The 17,814-nt window shown below is 48.3% G+C and overlaps 1 protein-coding gene and 1 long non-coding RNA gene across 8 annotated transcripts in view; one reads left to right on the top strand and one right to left on the bottom strand.

The window, feature by feature from the left end:
* The window catches only part of LOC102247175, a 155,686-nt gene that overhangs the window by 50,565 nt on the left and 87,307 nt on the right, over positions 1–17,814 (bottom strand). The gene's annotated exons all lie outside the window — the stretch shown is intronic.
* The window catches only part of MRVI1 (murine retrovirus integration site 1 homolog), a 112,392-nt gene that overhangs the window by 42,352 nt on the left and 52,226 nt on the right, over positions 1–17,814 (top strand). For 5 of the 6 annotated variants that reach the window (XM_005873969.2, XM_014545874.1, XM_014545877.1 and 2 more), the window contains 8 exons: positions 5,964–6,064; positions 7,130–7,200; positions 9,334–9,507; positions 10,527–10,604; positions 11,340–11,392; positions 11,600–11,647; positions 12,760–13,377; positions 15,483–15,561. In XM_005873969.2, coding sequence (XP_005874031.2) covers positions 5,964–6,064; positions 7,130–7,200; positions 9,334–9,507; positions 10,527–10,604; positions 11,340–11,392; positions 11,600–11,647; positions 12,760–13,377; positions 15,483–15,561 — 1,222 coding nt within the window. The remainder of the gene's footprint in view (positions 1–5,963; positions 6,065–7,129; positions 7,201–9,333; positions 9,508–10,526; positions 10,605–11,339; positions 11,393–11,599; positions 11,648–12,759; positions 13,378–15,482; positions 15,562–17,814) is intronic. The other variant, XM_005873968.2, reaches the window with a different exon arrangement.

The following is a 17,814-nucleotide window of genomic DNA, read 5'->3' as shown; positions in this document are numbered from 1 at the left end:
GGAGACATCTATTGGGCACTTGCTATGTGCTCATCCCTCCAAGGTAGATATTATTATTATCTCAATTTTATAGAAGAGGGAATGAAGTCTCAGAGGTTATGTAATTGTCAAATGTCACATAGTTGTGTTATGTTGAGTGGAGACTGAAACCCAAGTTTCTGCTGAGGTGTTCCTGCCAGCTCTGCTTCCTTCCTGGCCCCACCCAGCAGTAAAGCCAGTGCCCTGGACAGCAGGTGCTTGTGCTCTGTTCTCTGTGGAAAAGAAGCTTGGAAAGGGTCAAAAGGTCAGTTCCACCAGGATGGCTTCTAGTGGGCCTGGTCACACAGCAGGAGCTGTGCCTAGGACAAAGCAGACGGTGTTTTAGAAATGTTGGAAGTTACAGTGGTCAGGAATGCATATTACAATGATTTTTCCTTGGAGTAGCTTGTCATTTTTTGTTTCTCTGATTCCTCTGTCAGACTTATGTGAGTTAGGAAGGGTCAGGGGCTGTGTCTTTCCTGAGTGTTTCTCCAGTTCTCAGCACAGGCTGCAGCTGCGGTGGTGGCTTGTGGGAGGAGGCTGGCTGGCTGGCTGTGAGACAGGCTGGGTGGATAATTGTCAGGCTGGATGATTAAATCTCTGGACTGAAGGGAGGAAGACATGGAGGGAGGAGGAGAGGATAGAAGATGAAGATGGATGAATGACTGGCTGGCTGGGTGGTATACTCTCCATTGAGTAAGACTAATAAACATTGTGTGCATGTCTATATTCCTGAAGTCCGATGGCATGAGGGCCAAAGGAGTGATGAAAAAGGCAGGATAATCTGGTGATTATTGGCCCCTGACCTTTAAGAATAGAGTGGGCAATGGCAGGAAAGAGGGCCTGCCAGAAACATGGCAGGACGAGGGTGCATGAGGAAGAGAGAATCTACATGGCGGGCACCCGGGAGCCTTCAAAGACCCGGGTTCCCAGTGCTCGGCAGGAAGGAGCCCACATCCAGCAGACCTCAACAGAGGCACTTCCGCTCTCTCCCGTGCTCTTAGGATTTGCCTCTGAAATAATCATGTTCTCACAAGTCCCCAGAGTGTCTTTCTATCTTGTCACAAGAGCACTAATTCCTCTTTGCGGCCAGAGCCCCTCTTCCAGAGGCAGTCCCTGTTTGCCCTCCAGGCTGTGAGGGACCTGGGGATGCAGCCACCACAGTGTCCACCCTCCACCCGCCCTCACCATCATTATTATTATTGCTTTAGCTCATCAAATCCTTAAAACAAGCCTAGAAAATGGGGATTATTAGCTCCACACAATGTTTGAGAAGATGAAACTCAGAGAAGTTAAGTAACCTGTCCACAGTCACCCAGGTGGGATTCCAGTCGAGGCCTCCTGACTCACTACCCACACTGCCTTTGGCAGGGTCCTTCACTCTGCCAGGGTCCAAGTGCAGGAGCTAAACTCCCCACTCCCCCTGGGCTGGGGCTAGGGCTATTGCTTAGAGCTTCCTAGCCCAGGCCTAGTCACGTGACATTGGGGGAAGGAAGATAATAATATTCCCGTCTATGACACTGGCCTATATTTATCCCTGCACCCAGGCAGTTAGGAAACTGTGGTGCATTCCTGGGAAGTTATGAGTGAAATAAATATTTAAATGTTTCTATAAGTTTATTTAAGGAGAACAAAATATGACCTGCTGGCTTATTATAGGGTGGGTGAGCTTGTGGGATAGCCCAGCCCCCTAGTACTCGGCTGACTCCAGGGGAGGGAAATGGACCCAGGGGGAGGCTGGGTTCCTGGAAGGGTGAGGGGTGCCCCTGCTATCCTTACTCAGCTGTGTGTTCAGCCTTGCGCTTTGAGGGCTGCCAGGAAGAAAGGGCTTATGAGGGAGGGTGCAGCTTGGAAGAATAAGAAAGGATTGTTGGAGACCTGTGGATACCAGGAACAGGGAGGTGAGGCCAAAGACCTGGAGATGACTGTAAGAGTAGCTTGTGTTGTGGGAAAGCCAACAGGCCTAGTGTTTAGTCCCTTCCACCATTTACTACCTGCCCAGCCCTGAACAAGTCTGTTTAAGGGGGGCGGGAAGAGGATAGAGTAAGGAGAGAAAAGAAATGTACCAATCACCTACTTCATGCTCAGGTCCTTCACTTTCTCTTCTCATTTCCTTTTTGCGATTCTATGAGGTTGGGAGGTATTATCAGCCCCAAGTTGTAGGTGGGTATTCTGAGGTTCATTCACAGAATTGCTGGTAGAACTGAATGTGAAGGCACCCGGGAAGCGTCTGAGACAGGGCCTGGCACACAGCAGGTCTGAGAGTGTCACTTCCCTCTACTCACATTTGTTCCTTTGCTTCCTGTGTCTAAAACCCACAAAGGACATCTGTCTTTGGTCTGAGAAGTAGATGGTGAGAAAGGGGGATGTGGCCTTGGAGGTGGGCTTCCTCTCTGGGAGTCATTGATTACGCAGGCCATGTGGTCAGGTGCCTGGGGAAGATGCTCTGTGGCTCCACCAGACAGGCTGGTCCCCTTAATTTAACTCCAGATGGTTGTTCAGACCCAAAACCAAGAAGGACAATCTCTTCAAAACCCAATTCCAAAATAATGAAGTCAGTTCCAAAAATAGCAATAACAGAGTAACACCTGACACTCGTTGGGCATTTACTAGGGGCCAGGTGTCTCCATAAGCTTTCCACCTGGACCTGCCCCTGCCAGATTTAACAAATGAAAATACAGTTATGTCCATGCAATATTTGGGGCATACTTACACTAAGAAATTATTCAGTGTTTATTTGAATATTGGGCATCCTGTATCTTATCTGGCAATCCTACTGCTGTATCAACCTGTTTGGTTCTTGTAACTACCCTGTGACATAATTATTTTACAGATGAGGTAACCAAGGCACAGGGAGTCAAGGGAACTTGCTCAAGTTCACACAGCTAGTACATGAGAAACTGTATCATGAATTAGTGTGGCTCCCAAGGCCCAGGCCCTTGCAGTCCTAGAACCAGGAATTTGCTTGCGGTCTGTATTTGAACACACTGCCCTGCAAGCTTTCTTCAGGTCATGTAGCTCAGAGTGAGAGCCCGGATGGGTCTTTACACCATATTAACACCTGGCAGAATTCACCCCAGAGGGCCCTTGATTCTTCCCACACTCTCTCCTGGATCACTGTCTCCCCAGTGATGTGCCAGGGTGAAGCACAGCCCACAAAAGACTGAATGTTCCCCTCAAAACAGTTCTGGAAAAAAAAACTAGAAATTGTACAGAATTTGCTCAACCATTCCGTGAGCTAATTAGGGAAAGAACACGTTGATTTTATTACTTTGTACACATTGGAAGGAGAGAGTGGGGAGCGTTCCAGGACATTCCATCAGGGATAAAGGATTTCTCTCCGATTGCTTGTGCCTCCTGGCTTTTAAGCAGCTTAAAATTGTGTGGTTACATGCTTGGCACTTGCCACCCATGGTTTGTTTCTGTCTTTCCGTGTGGGCACCTCTGCCCCAACCCTCCTCTGAGTGAGAGCTTTGTTGCAAGTGACCTTCAACCAGAAGAGAGAGCAAACTTTCACCAGACAGCAGCCCCCCACGGCTTCCAGGCCATTTATCTCACAGGTGTCAACACAGAGGGCACCAGGCCCTGGGAGCTACCTGGAGTTGGGGGTTGGGGAAGGATAATTCCACCCCATTTTCCATCGCATTTCACTAACTGGGAAGCATTTCAGAGGCCCGCCTGGTTTACCTTTGTCTTCCCAGGCCCTACCATAGACCCCCGGCACATATTAGGCATTCAGTCAATGTTTGCTAGATGGACAGAATGAAGCATAATGATGTGAGTGTTTACAGATTGACCCTGGTCTTATACCCAAAAACTTTTGTGAGTCAATCATAAAAAGAAGAATCAAGACAATCTGTTCAATAAATAATTGGGTGGAGCATGAGTAAGCAGAGGGGGGAGGAAGAGAAAGGATTTGGGTGGGGACGGTAAGCAAGTGAAGAGTCAAAGTAGAGGGGACAGGCAAGGATGGGAGTTAAGATTCGTTCCCCTTTCATGTCCTTTGAGAGGTGAGAGTGAAGACAAGTTCCTTTTGCATTGTTTTGTTGTCTGCTGAGCAATTCTTAAAAGCTTCCTTCTTAAAGCCTGGACCACATGGATCACAGCTTCATTAGGTTTCAGGTTAAATTGTTGAACTTCAGAGTCAAACCCTGGACGGTTAGAAGGAGCATGCATTTCTCTTCATCTGCTAGGGACGTTTATATTTACCAAATAATTCCCTCATTTTTATAGTCTCATGTTTTGTTTATCTTATATTTTATTGTTGGTTACTTCAAATGGTTTTACAAAATAGGTAGTGAGTCAATAAAATAAAACAAACTATATTTAACTTACTTAGCAGCTCTTGGACATTGGTATCCTATATAATAAAAGCTTAATATGCTAAGTGTCCAGTTGTCCAGTCAGCCATTCAACCAATCAAAGGGTAACATGCTAATGATATGCTAAGGCCGCTCAACCACTCGCTATGATGTGCACTGACCAGCAGGGGGAAGACATTCAATTGGTCAACCAGTCGCCATGATGTGCACTGACTATCAGGGGGCAGATGCTCCAACCAGTAGGTTAGCTTGCTGCTGGGGTCCGGCCAATTGGGACTGAGCGAAATGGACCGGACATGCCCTGGAGCCCTCCCGTGGTCCCTCCCCAGCTGGCCAACTTCCCGCATCCCTCCCTGGCCCCAATTGTGCACTAGTGGGGTCCCTCGGCCTGGCCTGTGCCCTCTTGCAATCCAGGCTGAGGGACCCCCCCTTCCCCAGTGCACAAATTTCGTGCACTGGGCCTCTAGTATAGTATAACCACATCACCACCACTATGATTTTTTCTTTTTCAGAACACAACATGCAGAAATTAATGATTGGCCCCTCCTGCCCCTTTACATAGATCTATCTTGTCTGCACCAAAGCATGTTGGGAATTTGTAAAAGTCCCTTTCCAAGGGATGGCCAAAACCTTATGATATAACTAGAATAAACATGATATTTTAGCCAAAGTACACTTTTTTGTTCACCAAAGGATTCATATAAAAAAAATTCTAAACATGATAAATATGAATATATTCAGAGCTCAAACTTTCATGACCAAAATAAACTCCACCCAGGGAAGGAACCTCACACATATAAGCACAGTCAGTGTTTTGGTTGACATTCCTATGACAGCGGTCACCCATGAGGCTGTATAGGAAAGAAGCTCCATCAAGATGATATGGGAGTTGTGCAAGATGAGTGAGTCCTAGAGATCCAGGTGGCTGGAAGTAACAATACTGTATTCATATCTAAAACTTTCCTAAGGGGGTAGATCTTATAAGTGTTCTTCTCATCATGATCATCATAAATAAAAGGCAAGAGGAAACTTTTGGAAGTGATGAATAGGTTTATGTCACAGATTGTGGTAAAGACTTCACAGGTGTGTACTCTCTAAACTCATCAATTTGTATACATTAAATATGTACAGATTTTTGTACATTGATTGTACCTTAATAAAGTGGTTTAAAAAGAAAAAAAGATGGCATGGGTGAAGGAGGTTTTAAGCACATTTACCCAAATGTAGGATTGTCACTGAATATCAGGAATGTGTGGGTGCCGCCACCTCTTCTCCTGACCTCCATTTTCCCCCAACGAGGCTGACCACAGCCTGAGCACTCTGCCACATTTCCCTAGATTGTCAGGGATTTCCTAGAGTGTCACTAGGGATGGCTTAGAGGTTCCCTAATCTTAGTGCATGAAAGATGGACCTTGTTAGCTCAGGTGAATGCCTGCTGGGGAATGAAGGAGAAAAAAATATATATGTATTTTTCCTCCTCTTTGAATAATCCAAATACACTGCATTTGTCCCCTTATCAAGAGGCTCTGAGAATCCTGATGCTAGAATACAGGCTCCAGCTCCAGCTCCTGGAAGCTTCCTCCCAAGCCTAACTCCACCTGTGTTTTCATTCTAAACCACCAGGGCTCTCCCACCACAGGAATATCTTGCAGTCCACCCACGATCGTCCTGACTGGGGATGCCAGTTCACCGGAAGGAGAAACTGACAAAAACCTGGCCAACAGGTACATCCCAGGTGTCTGATCTTTGTGCTGTGAAGAACAACATTTCCTAGCACACAGGGACTAGAGAGCTATATTTTTATAAATCTTTCCTTCTTTCTTGAATCATTTTATTGATGAAAATACAGTCATGCAGGTTTTCAAAATGTGAGAGTGAGATTGGGATTTTTCCATTATCTTCTCCCCTCCCCAAATTATTTTTCTTCTCCTGGATTTGGCTCTTTTCACCCTGCTATCCTTTTTAAAAAGCACGAATCACAGCATAGGAGTTTCCTGTATAACTGCCCAGATGTTTGCAAACAGACCTGAAGGATGTGAGTCTCTGACTGTAGAATCCTTCCCCTGGCAGGGTGGGTCCTGGGTGGAGGATGATCTCTTGGAAGGGACATTGGCTCACATGCACAGGGATGCCACTGCCTTGGTTTTACACAGCACTAGTCCATACATTAATCTAGCTAGAATGAGATTGTCTAAGTACTATTCACAAAATGTTACACAGATAATTCTCATACAAATACATAGTGAGCACATGTCAAAGATATATTTAACTCATGAATGTGGGACCCATCAGGGTAACAATGCTAGTTCAGAGGAAGGAGGAAAAGAACACTGGAATAAAGCTGGTAAGTTAAATATGAAACAGGTTAATGCTCTACTGGACAATGAAATCCTATTTTTATCTTTTCTCCTTAGCATAAATCATATGCATCTCTACAATTATTTATATTTTGAGTTTTCTATGAGTTAGATGTCCATTCAGTCTGAGCCCTAATGCACAGCAAGTAGTCCAAGTTACATATCATTAGGGCAGTGGTTTGCAAACTTCAGCATGCAGAAGAGTGCCCTGGGGAGCCTGGTCGATCGCAGGTGGCTGGGCCTCACCCCCAGAGTTTCTGATCCAGTAGGTCTAGGGTAGAGCCTGAGAATTTGCATTTCTAACAAGTTCCCAAACTTAGAAAGCCTGTAAGATGATGCACTCATATGACTTTGAAAAAAGATACAGGCATCTGTTTGCCTGTTTCCAAGCTGTGGACCAATTTTCTTAACAAGGTGGCTCCATTCTTTCAGAGCTCACAGTCCCCACCGGAGGCTTTCTCACCGACACTTGAAGGTTTCCACTGCTCCGCTGACTTCTGTGGGTAAGGGCTAGGCCAACTTACCTTACTTCTGCAACCAGAGATAGGGGTCCAGCTAAGGTATGTTTGAGTAGGAAGATTGAGGCCTGGTAGTTTGACCTGCCCTCTCTGCTATGAGCCCCATAGGACAAAGTCAATCAGCCGCTCAGTGTTGGTGCCCAAAAGAAGTATGATGTGTCATCTCAGTATCTTTTGGTAAAAAGACAAGACCAGGGTGTGAAGAGGAAGGAGAGGAAGTTAAAGAGATATAGAACATCTGTGTGAGGCTCAGTTTCAGGGCTCAGGGAGGACAGTCTCTGCTCCTCAGGTAGGCATGCGCCTGAATGCAAGGCTACACCAAATGGTCCCTCAGAGCCTACGCTGGACCATCAGAGCACAGTTTTGATGCAGACTCGGTCCCTGCCTTCATATTGCTCAGAGTCTATGAAGAGACTGAGAAGTGAACAGATATAATCAGGACACTGTATTGTAAGGCCCTTTATAGAAGTGTTAAGGAAACGGGGGCAGGAAGAAGCCCGATTCCCCCTGAGGAGGGAAGTTTGGGTAGGTATTTCAGAGGAGAGAGTATTTGAGTTACACCTTAGCAAGTTGGAGAGATAGACAAGAGGGAGGGAAGGTGTTGCTTTCTAGGTAGAAGAAGCAACATGGTGGGGAGCAGAAGGCATAACAGGCCAACTGAGTGTTCAGCTGTGTGTATCAGTCAGGGCTTTCATGTGATAGAAACCCAACTCAAACTAGCTTAAACCAAAGAAAATGAAAATGAATAAAAGCCAGGGTTTGTGGTTTCAGGTAGCACTGAATCCAGATGCTCAAGTTGGATCATTAATAATTGTCCCATCCCATCTCTCAAGTCCGCTCTCTTTTTGGGAAATGGCTACCAACAACTCCAGGCTTACTTCCCATCATTGGAAAGAGAGTTCCTCTTCCCCATTATTCAATTCCCAGGATTGAATAATGCTGGGTGAGCTATGGAGAGGGCTGCGTGGGGTCAGACAGGGCTTCTTCAGCAGGTTTGGCCCCTGTGGCTTCTAGCCTGTAGCTGTGCTAGTAGCACCCTCCCATGCTATCCCTGCACTAATCACTGTGGCTGGGGTATTGAATTCACTGACTGGCTGAGGATGGTACACAGTCCCACTCCTGGCACTTGAGGTGAGGTGGGAGGTAGGATTAGCTCTTTCCTGACTAACGTAATTGAGATGAAGAGGGAATTCACTCAATGCAGATTGGGAAGCTACGAACAGAAGGGGGAATGGAGGCTGGAGAGTCACAGTGGGAGTGGCCTCAGGAGGCATACATGGGGTCAGCAAAAGTGGCTGGGCCCAGTTTGGCATTGGACATCATTCCATGAGGAATCCTGATGAGGTGAGGCAGGAGCATGGCATGGTCGGATATGGCTCTTAGCAAGATCACCGTGATAGGCACTGGAGGATGAGATGGAGGTGACAGCCTGGAGGTGGGGGTAGGGGGGTATGAAATGTCTGCTATAACTGTGCAGGTAAAAGCTCATGAGCAAGAATGGAGATGAGAGGCACATTCCAGAGATAGGTACCCATACAGCATAAATGATGATCAGGACTTGATGACCAGTTGGTTGGACGTGGGGGGACTGAGGAAGAGGGAGGAATGTGGAGTGACTCCCATGTCATTCACCCAGAGAAGAAACAGTTTTGAACAAGAATGGAGGTAAACAGTGTGAGTGGAGGAAAGAAGGGAGAGAAGGTGGCCATGCGATTGTGTTTTTGGCCCATGATCTTCTGAGTGCTCCCTGTATCCACACACCTTGAGCTCACTAGCTTGTTGAAGAAACATAGACCTGAAAGAAGAACATGCTAGCAGGGCAGATAGCACAGAGTTGGGGCTCCTGCTGGCCTTCCCTAACAGCGGAGATTAGGATAGTACTGGGAACCTAGGTGGCTTCATGACCATTTGTGACAGAGGACCTGTCTCAGCCACAGGCTAGAAGCCACAGGGGCCAAACCTGCTGAGGAAGCCCTGTGTGACCCCACGCAGCCCTCTCCATAGCTCAGCACTGGGCCCAGGCGAGGTTTGGCTGGCCAAGTCTGCTCTGGGCAGCATCCCTGGGCTGGGGCATGGAGTAGCAGGGACTCTCACCCTGTGCTCACCCTCCCTCTGCAGACCCTGCGGGGCATATCATTGACCTGGTAAATGACCAGCTGCCAGACATCAGCATCTCAGAGGAGGACAAGAAGAAAAACCTGGCGCTGCTGGAGGAAGCCAAGTTGGTGAGTGAGCGATTCCTGACCCGACGTGGGAGGAAGTCCAGGAGCAGCCCCGGAGACTCTCCGTCAGGTAGGATGCACATGGGCTGCCCTGAGCCCCTCTAAGGAGGGATGGGAGTGGGATAGCCAAGCCTGGCCGCACTGGAAGCCCTGCTTTGACTTGCCTGCCCCCGGCCTCTAGGCCCAGGAGGACTGAGCCTTATGGAGAGGTTCCGGTGAGGCCCCATTTCAGAAGCTCCAAAATATTGACCCAACTCTAGCCCAGAAAACTCTGCTTTTTGTTTTGGGGGCCTGTGTGTGACCACTGTAGCTTCCTGTTTCTATGAGGATGTCAGTCCATATGATACCCATGAACTTAACGGGAGCTTCCCCAGCTCTGAATCTTGCATGGAGAGAAATCCTGTGTGTGAAGCCCGTGTGTGCAGACTCCTGGGTCACCCTGCATGGACAGAGTCTGCATGACTTCCCCACCTTCCCCAGGCGGTCCTGCTCTATGGGCACCTCCCCAGCAAAGGTCTGGAATGGCCAGCACTGGGCTCCCTCTCCCTGATTTCCAGCTGGGGGCCCTGGGAAGGATCCGAGGCACTGTGGGGAAGGGAAGGGGAACGTGGTCTTCGGTGTCTTCATGGAATTTCTGGATTAGAAGGAAGGTTTTCCTGGGTCTGAAGTCCACCCTGCTACACCTTTGGCTAAAATCACTCTTTTTCCTGAACATAGAGTTGGGGCAAATTTTAGACAAGTCTGAATGTACTTAGAAGGCAAGGGGAGCCTCTGAAATCAGGGCCATCCTGTCAAGTCTGGGAGGTACAGTTTTTGGAGTTATATCTGCCAAGCAATGGCAGGTCCTCTGTTTCTAGAAGGTGCTTTGAGATCAGGTCAGGCCAGGCAGGCTGAGCAGTGTGACCCCAATCCTCACCCCTGAAGGTGACCCAGTGCCCCCTCTGTTGGGCTGGCAGCAGGAAGGCACTGGGCTGATCTCAATGAGGCAGACCCAGTTCCCAGAGGTCAGAAGTACCTGAAAGCATGTATGTGTTAAGCGGAAGTCCTAAACCTTCACTAAAACTGGCCAATTTGTGTCTGTCTCAACAGCTGTTTCCCCAAATCTCAGCCCCAGAGCTTCTCCTACATCCTCGCGGAGCAACTCACTCACCATCCCCACGCTGCCTGGTGAGGTCCAGCCCCCTTGGCAGTTCCTGCCCTGTTTCTCCCTTTGGGTAGCAGCTCAGCCCCTCCCTTGGCCTGACCACAAGGTCTACCATTTTGCAGGCTTCCCAGGTAGACCCTCTGTTTGGCCCCCTCTCCAGGGGCTCCCAGCTGGGCCTGGCTGGGCTGCCTCAGAGGTGGGAGATATATGTTATGCTGGGGTTTTGAGCTAATGTGGGGAGACAGGTCTAGCCCAGGATGAGGTAGGTTGTGGGAGGGGGGGCTATGGCTTGCATTCTTTGCCTAGAGAGAAGTCAGAGAGAGAGTTCATTTCAGCGCTTATTTGGAAAGGTCTCTATTTGAGCCACTCTTTGCTTTTTGGTTTCTTGTCTTTCATTAGGCTGTGTTCTGGGCCACACCTTCAGACCAGCAGGGGAAGGGAGGGTGCCAGGGAGAACAGCCTGCCCATGTCAGAGCTGTGGGGCCAGCTCAGGCTCAGGCCAGGCTGCCTGGGTTCAGATCCCAGTACTGACATGTCCTGTGTGACCTTGACCTCCCTCCGCCTCATTTGCCTTGTGTGGTTTCTGTGATGACTAAATGAGGATTCAGCACAGAACCTGGCATGTAAGAGGCATTCAACAAATGGTGGCGTTACTGGCTCCCAGGTCTGGGGGAGATAAGGGAGGATGTTCCTTCGCTAAAGGAACAGCTGAGGTGTGGGGTGCTGGACAGCTCTCAGCAGTGTCTGGACCATTCCAGGTTTGGATGCATGCAGTGGCCCACAGCCCCCTCTGCCCGGAGCACCAGCACAGGTAACAGGGGCCCCATTTGGGCTTTCTATGCCAACTTGTCTCTCCTCTTACTCCTTAACCCCAAGAGGCCCTTCGCAACCCACTGAAGTGAGGGTGCTGGGTGGGGGAGGCACCTACGCCACTGCTAGAAATACCCCTCATTGGGGTATTCAAAGAGGAGATATGGTCCCTTCACATTACTGATTGACTCGTGTTTAATTTCTCCAGCAGAAGGGGGATGAGGCCGAAGTCTCTTCACATCACCTTGGCGAGCCTGTGAGTTTGAGCTTTGCCCAATTTGGGTGCGGGAGATACAGTGTCCAAGCAGCCTAGGCTGGCCCCAGGCAGCTATGAGTGGGTGCACATGAGTGGACATTCAAGGCTGGGGAAGCAAGAAGGTTGCTCTGCCCCATTGTGACAGGAAATCTGAGGTGGTGGTGGAGGGGGGTGAGAAGGCAGGATTCTGTGGGGTGACCTCCATGGTGGTCCTGCCTATAGCCCTGCACCCCCAGCCAGGCTGCTGGCCAGAGACCAGGGGGACCTCGGGGCCCAGCAGGAGCCAGGCAAGGCACTTGCTCTAGTGAAACTGCAGGAAGGCTCCAGGCCCTGGTTGGAATTCTTGGGGCAGCAGGGAAACCTCATCTTTTCCTCACACCTGCTCAGAGGAAAGTGATGGAGAGGGTGTTGAGGGCAGCATATACTACAGTCTCATCTAGAACAGGGTCTGGGTTAGAGTCCTCTGGGGGAGCTTCAGCCGCATGTAAACAGCCACGCAAAGACCAGACACAGAGCCACATGCTCCTCACAGAGCAAGCTTCCCATGGGAAATGAAAGGACAGTGAACCTCTGAGCAGTGAGATATCTATCACCTTTGCAAGAATCACCTCATCTAAATATTCATAACCTCTTCTGGATTATGGAACTCTCTGAGAAATTGTTAAAAACTGTGGATTCTCTTCCCCCAAAATACATACAGCACACACACAAACACGCATATGTATTTGCATATAATTTCAGAGGGTTCACAAACCTGATGGGAAATCTAAGCCCCTAAAAGTTAAGGGCTTTGCCAGGCAGAGCCAGGACTAGGATCTGGGGCAACTGAGTTAAGGCCAAAACATGTGATTGCCCCGAGCTGCCCTCGGTTCCACTCTTCTCTCGGGCTCCTAGCCTTCGGGAGTTCTTGGCAGGTTTTGAATGGCAGGTCCCTGGTCCTGGGTGTTTTACAAACCTTAGGCTTGTCTGTGGGTCCTCTTCACTGGCGCAGACTTCCACCTATTTCACACCCTACACATATGCTCACACATGTCCCTTAGCAGGATCTGTGGTCCCACATGTCTGCTCCCCAACCTGCCTCCAGGGTCCCCGTTCTACCTTGTCTCTTTCAGAATATCCCCAAAGGGCTAGCTGACCGGAAGCAAAATGACCAGAGGAAAGTGTCTCAGGGCAGGCTGACTCCTCGCACTCCCACAGTTGAGAAGTCCAAAGAGATTGCAATAGAACAAAAGGAAAACTTTGATCCCCTCCAGTGCCCTGAGGCCACACCCAAGGGCCCAGCTTCTGGCTTAGGCAGTGTCGGGAAAATGGCCCTGAACAGCCCTCAGCCTGGCCCTGCTGAGAATGAGCTGGACAAGCCGCTCCTGAAGACAGCCAGGGAGGGCAACCCTCTGCCCAGAAGTCCGGCCCAGGGCTCTGGAGGGGCAGCTTCCCCGGGCCCCCAGGGAAAAGGCACCGCTGGAGAGCCAGGAGGGTCCAAGGTTGGCTCCAAAACCGAGCTTCGGCCCCCTCCTTCCCGGCCGCCCCTGCTTCGGGGCGTCTCCTGGGACAGTGGCCCCGAAGAACCTGGCCCCCGGCTGCAGCAAGTGCTTGCCAAGCTGCCCCTAGCAGAGGAAGAGAAGCGTTTTGCGGGCAAAGCTAGCAGCAAGCTGGCCAAGGTGCCTGGACTCAAAGACTTACAGATACAAGTGCAGCCCGTGCGGATGCAGAAACTGACCAAGCTCCGTGAGGTGGGTTACTGGGGGCAGCTGGGTCGGGTGTGCACTCCAGGTCCCCCCTGGGAGGAAGACCTCTGTGGGCTGAGCTGGGCCCTGGGGCAGGGCAGTTCTGGCCTGCACATGGGCCTCATGGGGCCCTAAACTTCCCCACCCTGATAAATCAGGTCCACTGAACAGCATCTTCATAAACACCAGTTTCAGGTGCTTTTACCCCACTTGCTCGGGTGAGGTCAGTGTGGGACACAGTTGACACACAACACCACATTCAGGGGGAGGTGGTGTGCAGAGGTACATGGGCCCTCAGTCCTGGGCTTGTTTCCCCCTCCAGCTGGAGCTGGTGGCTCATAAACAGGAAGCCCTTGATGGAGTGGCTTGTCATGCCTAGGACTGGGTTAGGCAAGGATGAAATATCTTTTCCTTTATCATGGCCCTAAGCTTTCCTTCCTGATGTCTCTTAACAAAGGGCCTCAAATCCATCCCTAAGTATAATAATGGCTATGAGGGGCTGCTCCCCTCCTTGGTGAATTTTTTCCAGCATCCATGATGTCCCCCAACGTTTACTGGCCATCAAACCAGGCACAGTGGTCTTTCATGGGGCTGCCACCCTATGCATGGGTGAGTGGGGGTGTCCAGATATGGAGCAGAGAGAGACCGGGATGTGAGGGACAGAAGAGGTCAACAGAACAAAGGAGTCTATCCAATCCCCACTTCCCCAGAGGGCCAACCCAGGCCACAGGCCAGCCAACCAGGACTCCATAGGGCAGGACCTGGCACCCCCACCACCTGAGCTGGACAAGACTCTCCTGGCTCCTCTACAGAGGGGCGTGGGACAGAGAAGGAACAGAGGCACCCGGCAGCAGTCAAGCACAAGTGAGGAGGTTTCTGTGCTAGCAGGACACACTCTAGTGCTGACCACTGTCCTATTCAGAAACCTGCCATGATGCTGAGTTGTAGGCTCAGGGGATGCTGGGGCCTGGCTGCTGATGTTAACATTTCACACTAGTGTGTCAGCACAGGCTGGAAGGTCTGCTGTGATGGGCCATAGTCCCAGATCTCTGGGGAAGGTGGCACCAAGGGGGCCAGATAGCCAGGTATTTGCCTTCATGGACCTCTGGCAATGAAGAGAAGGCAGGCCCAGGCAATAGGCCATCCCTGCCCAATACCCCTGCAAGCTTTTCTCCGCAGCAAAGAAAGCCACAAAGAACCTTGGGGCCCCATCCCACTAACCTCTGCTCTGGCAGCTGAGTACCCCCATCCCAATCCAGTGTGCTGAGAGCTGATTGGCTGTGGGCTTCTGGTTTGCTAAGAAAACAGGTAAAAGGCTCCATCCTGTGACTCCTGTTTGGGCCATAAGCTCCATCCTTTCCTGCTTTATCCAGGGGGCAAACCATTCAAGTGGCCTCTGTCACACGGGCACTGAAACCTCTTAATAGCGCCAGCCACAGGGGTGAGGAGCTGGGTCAGGCATTTCCACTTGGGGGCACTGATCTGGTGCCGATGGACTTGGAGCAGGTGTGAGCTGACCTATGCTACATACTGTGGTCAGAATCCTCATCTCTCCCCCGGCTCTGCCTTCTGAGGCCCCAGGCAGGACATGTGGAGAGTTTAGTAACTCAAGCCACTGAGAATGAATGGGGGCAGGCCACAACTCCTGGGAGTGGGAGCTCACTGCCTAGCCCTAGACAATAGGGCAGGAAGCTCCAGCTGCTCAGAGCACAGCCAGGAGCTCACCAAAGATGGTTTCCAGGGGCAGCCACATACCCTTCCAGGGACCCTGCCTTCCCCAGAGCTCTGGGCTCTGCTTCTGTTGTTCTCCAGCCTCAGCCACAGGGTGGCTGGCAGCTCATTCACCAGGAGGCCCACAGGCTAGTTTAACATGCAATAGTTCTTCACTCAAGGAATGTGGTGCCACTGTGGGTTTCAGGCACCCTTGTGGGCTGGGAGAAGGGCTGGCTTCCTGGTCCCCTCAGATGCCACCTGGTCATGATTGTCCACCCACTTTGGAGGCTGCCCCTGGTGTCTCCCACATTGAGTGGCCACAGAGCCATTGACAACTGAGAAAAGAGTCCAGTCTGATGTCCTCATCTGAAATGCTGTCTTTTGCTTTTTCTAAAAAGGAGCACATCCTGATGAGAAATCAGAACTTAGTGGGGCTCAAGCTTCCAGAACTTAGTGAAGCGGCGGAGCAGGAAAAAGGTAGGTGGGGCCCAGCAGAGGCACTCCTCAGGCCACAGCTGGTCTCATTTTTGTCAGATCAAAGTGTAAACACTAGACTTCGTGTCAGAGCCTTTGTCTGTCCCAGTGGTGAGTGTGGACCGAACACAGAGCAGCCCCTCGGTAAATATTTGCAGATGAATAAATTAATCAGATCATATTTCCTGCCCACTCAGAGAACCTCTAAACGTGTCTCCTTCCAACCAACCCTCCTTCTAGAGACCCTGCTAGTCTTCCTTGAGGCTTATTAGCACCAAGTGGGCCTGGAAGGGTGACCCAGGTCTGAACTTTTGACGCTTCCTTTTTCTTTTCCTCTCACACCCGGAAGCCACACAAATAGAACAGTTCCTCTTTTCAAGATATCAGAGTCATCTCTTGCTTTCGAATCTGCTGTCACCACAAAGTTCAAGCCCCAGCCCTTCCCTCCTAGTGACTGCAAGTCCCCACCCAGCCATCCTGCCAGACTCATCTTCTGAAAAATGAGACCTTGGGTCTTTTCCCCTGACCCCCCATCCCTGGCTCACCTCTCCTGATATCTCATATCTCATGCTACCTGTAGTCAGTCTCAGCATAGAAGCCTTCTGCTTAAGGATTGTCATATGGGCATGTCCAGGGTGCCACCAATCATGTTGGAAGACCCTGGTCTGAAATATAGTAACTAACACTTACCTATTCAACATTAACAGAAGATTCCAAGTAGTAAAATTTCCAACAATGTTTTATTTTTTATTCTTATTTATTCATTTTTGTATTATTTTCCTTTTTATTGAATTTATTGGGGGTGACATTGGTTAATAAAATTATATAGGTTTCAAGTGTATAATTGTATAATACATCATCTGTATATTTATTGTATGTGTACCACTCCAAGCCAACAATTTTTTAAAGTACCAATTTTAGAAAAAATTAACCATCTTTAGAGGAAATATGGGAAGATTATTATATACTGCTCTATTTTTAATTTTTAATTTATTAAAGCAGATTCAAAACACTAGGAAAATATTTATCTTAAAATTCCACCATAACCCCATAAATTCTGAAAAAGCAACAATTTCTATTTTTCCCCAGTATTTACACATATTTTTAATTTTCTTCACAATTAATTTGATGGTAGATATAACTTCCTATTCCTACTTTTAAAAGTTATTTCATAACTAATTTCATGTATTTTGACTCGTTCTCATATTTATCATTTAATGGGTACACACTATCCTTTTGTGTTGCTGTATCTATTGTTAGGGATTTCAGATGTTTATAGTTAACTATGATGAAGAACCCTACTCTAAACAGCTTTGTACGTGTAGTTTATTTTTTTCTTCCTTTAATTTACCCCCTTGAGATAAATTCTCATGCTTGAGAGTCAGTGGGTCAAAGTGTAGAAACATTTGCATTTACTGAATTGTCTCCAAAGTTTAAAGCTTCCTGCAAGGGCTGAGTGAGGAGCCCTTCTCCTGAGAACAAACAGTACTAGACTTTGCTTTGCTTTTTCTCCTTATTGGCCAGAATATAGTGAGAACCAGATAATAATAATAACAACTATAATGTATTATTAGTATCAGTGTGAAATGCTACTTCATTATTACTTCGATTAATTTGCTAGCAAGCAAGCTCAAACTTTAAATTTTTAAATATTTATTTCCTTCCCCCCTCTCCCCCTTATTGGGTGAATTACGATTTGGATCTTGGGTGTTTTTTGTTGTTGTTGGTTTGTTTGTTTTTGTTGGTAATGTATATAAACTCTCTATATAATAACCAGTTGTTGGCTGTATCTTTCTATTTTTCATTCTATCATTTTTTTTTGCTTTTAAACAAGTTTTGTATTATTTTAGAGAAATCAAAGTTTTTATAAAATCTTTTTTGCCTATCTTTTCCTTTGAGAAGTCTTCCATTATTTCATTTAAATCATTATAAAACGATTAATTCTCTTTAATTGGGACAGTAAGTCTATTTTCTACTAGTTTGTCTATAGTTTGATCTATTTATATTTTTTTGCTAATATCTCTGAAATTTATTTTAACATAGGTATTTGAAGATTTAAGACCCTGTTACCTCAATCATATTTTAATAATTTTATTTCTTACTATATTGTGGCTTAGATAAGTATATACTACATTCTTTTTCAAAAATATTTTTATTGATTTCACAGGGAAAGGGAGAGGGAGAAAGAGATAGAAACACCAATGATGAGAGAGAATCATTGATAGGCTGCCTCCTACATGCCCCCTACTGGGGACT

The sequence above is a fragment of the Myotis brandtii genome, unplaced genomic scaffold, assembly GCF_000412655.1.
Source record: "Myotis brandtii unplaced genomic scaffold, ASM41265v1 scaffold422, whole genome shotgun sequence".
Lineage (NCBI taxonomy): Eukaryota > Metazoa > Chordata > Mammalia > Chiroptera > Vespertilionidae > Myotis > Myotis brandtii.
Note: the sequence above shows the minus strand (reverse complement) of the source record. Positions and strands in the feature narration are given on the sequence as shown.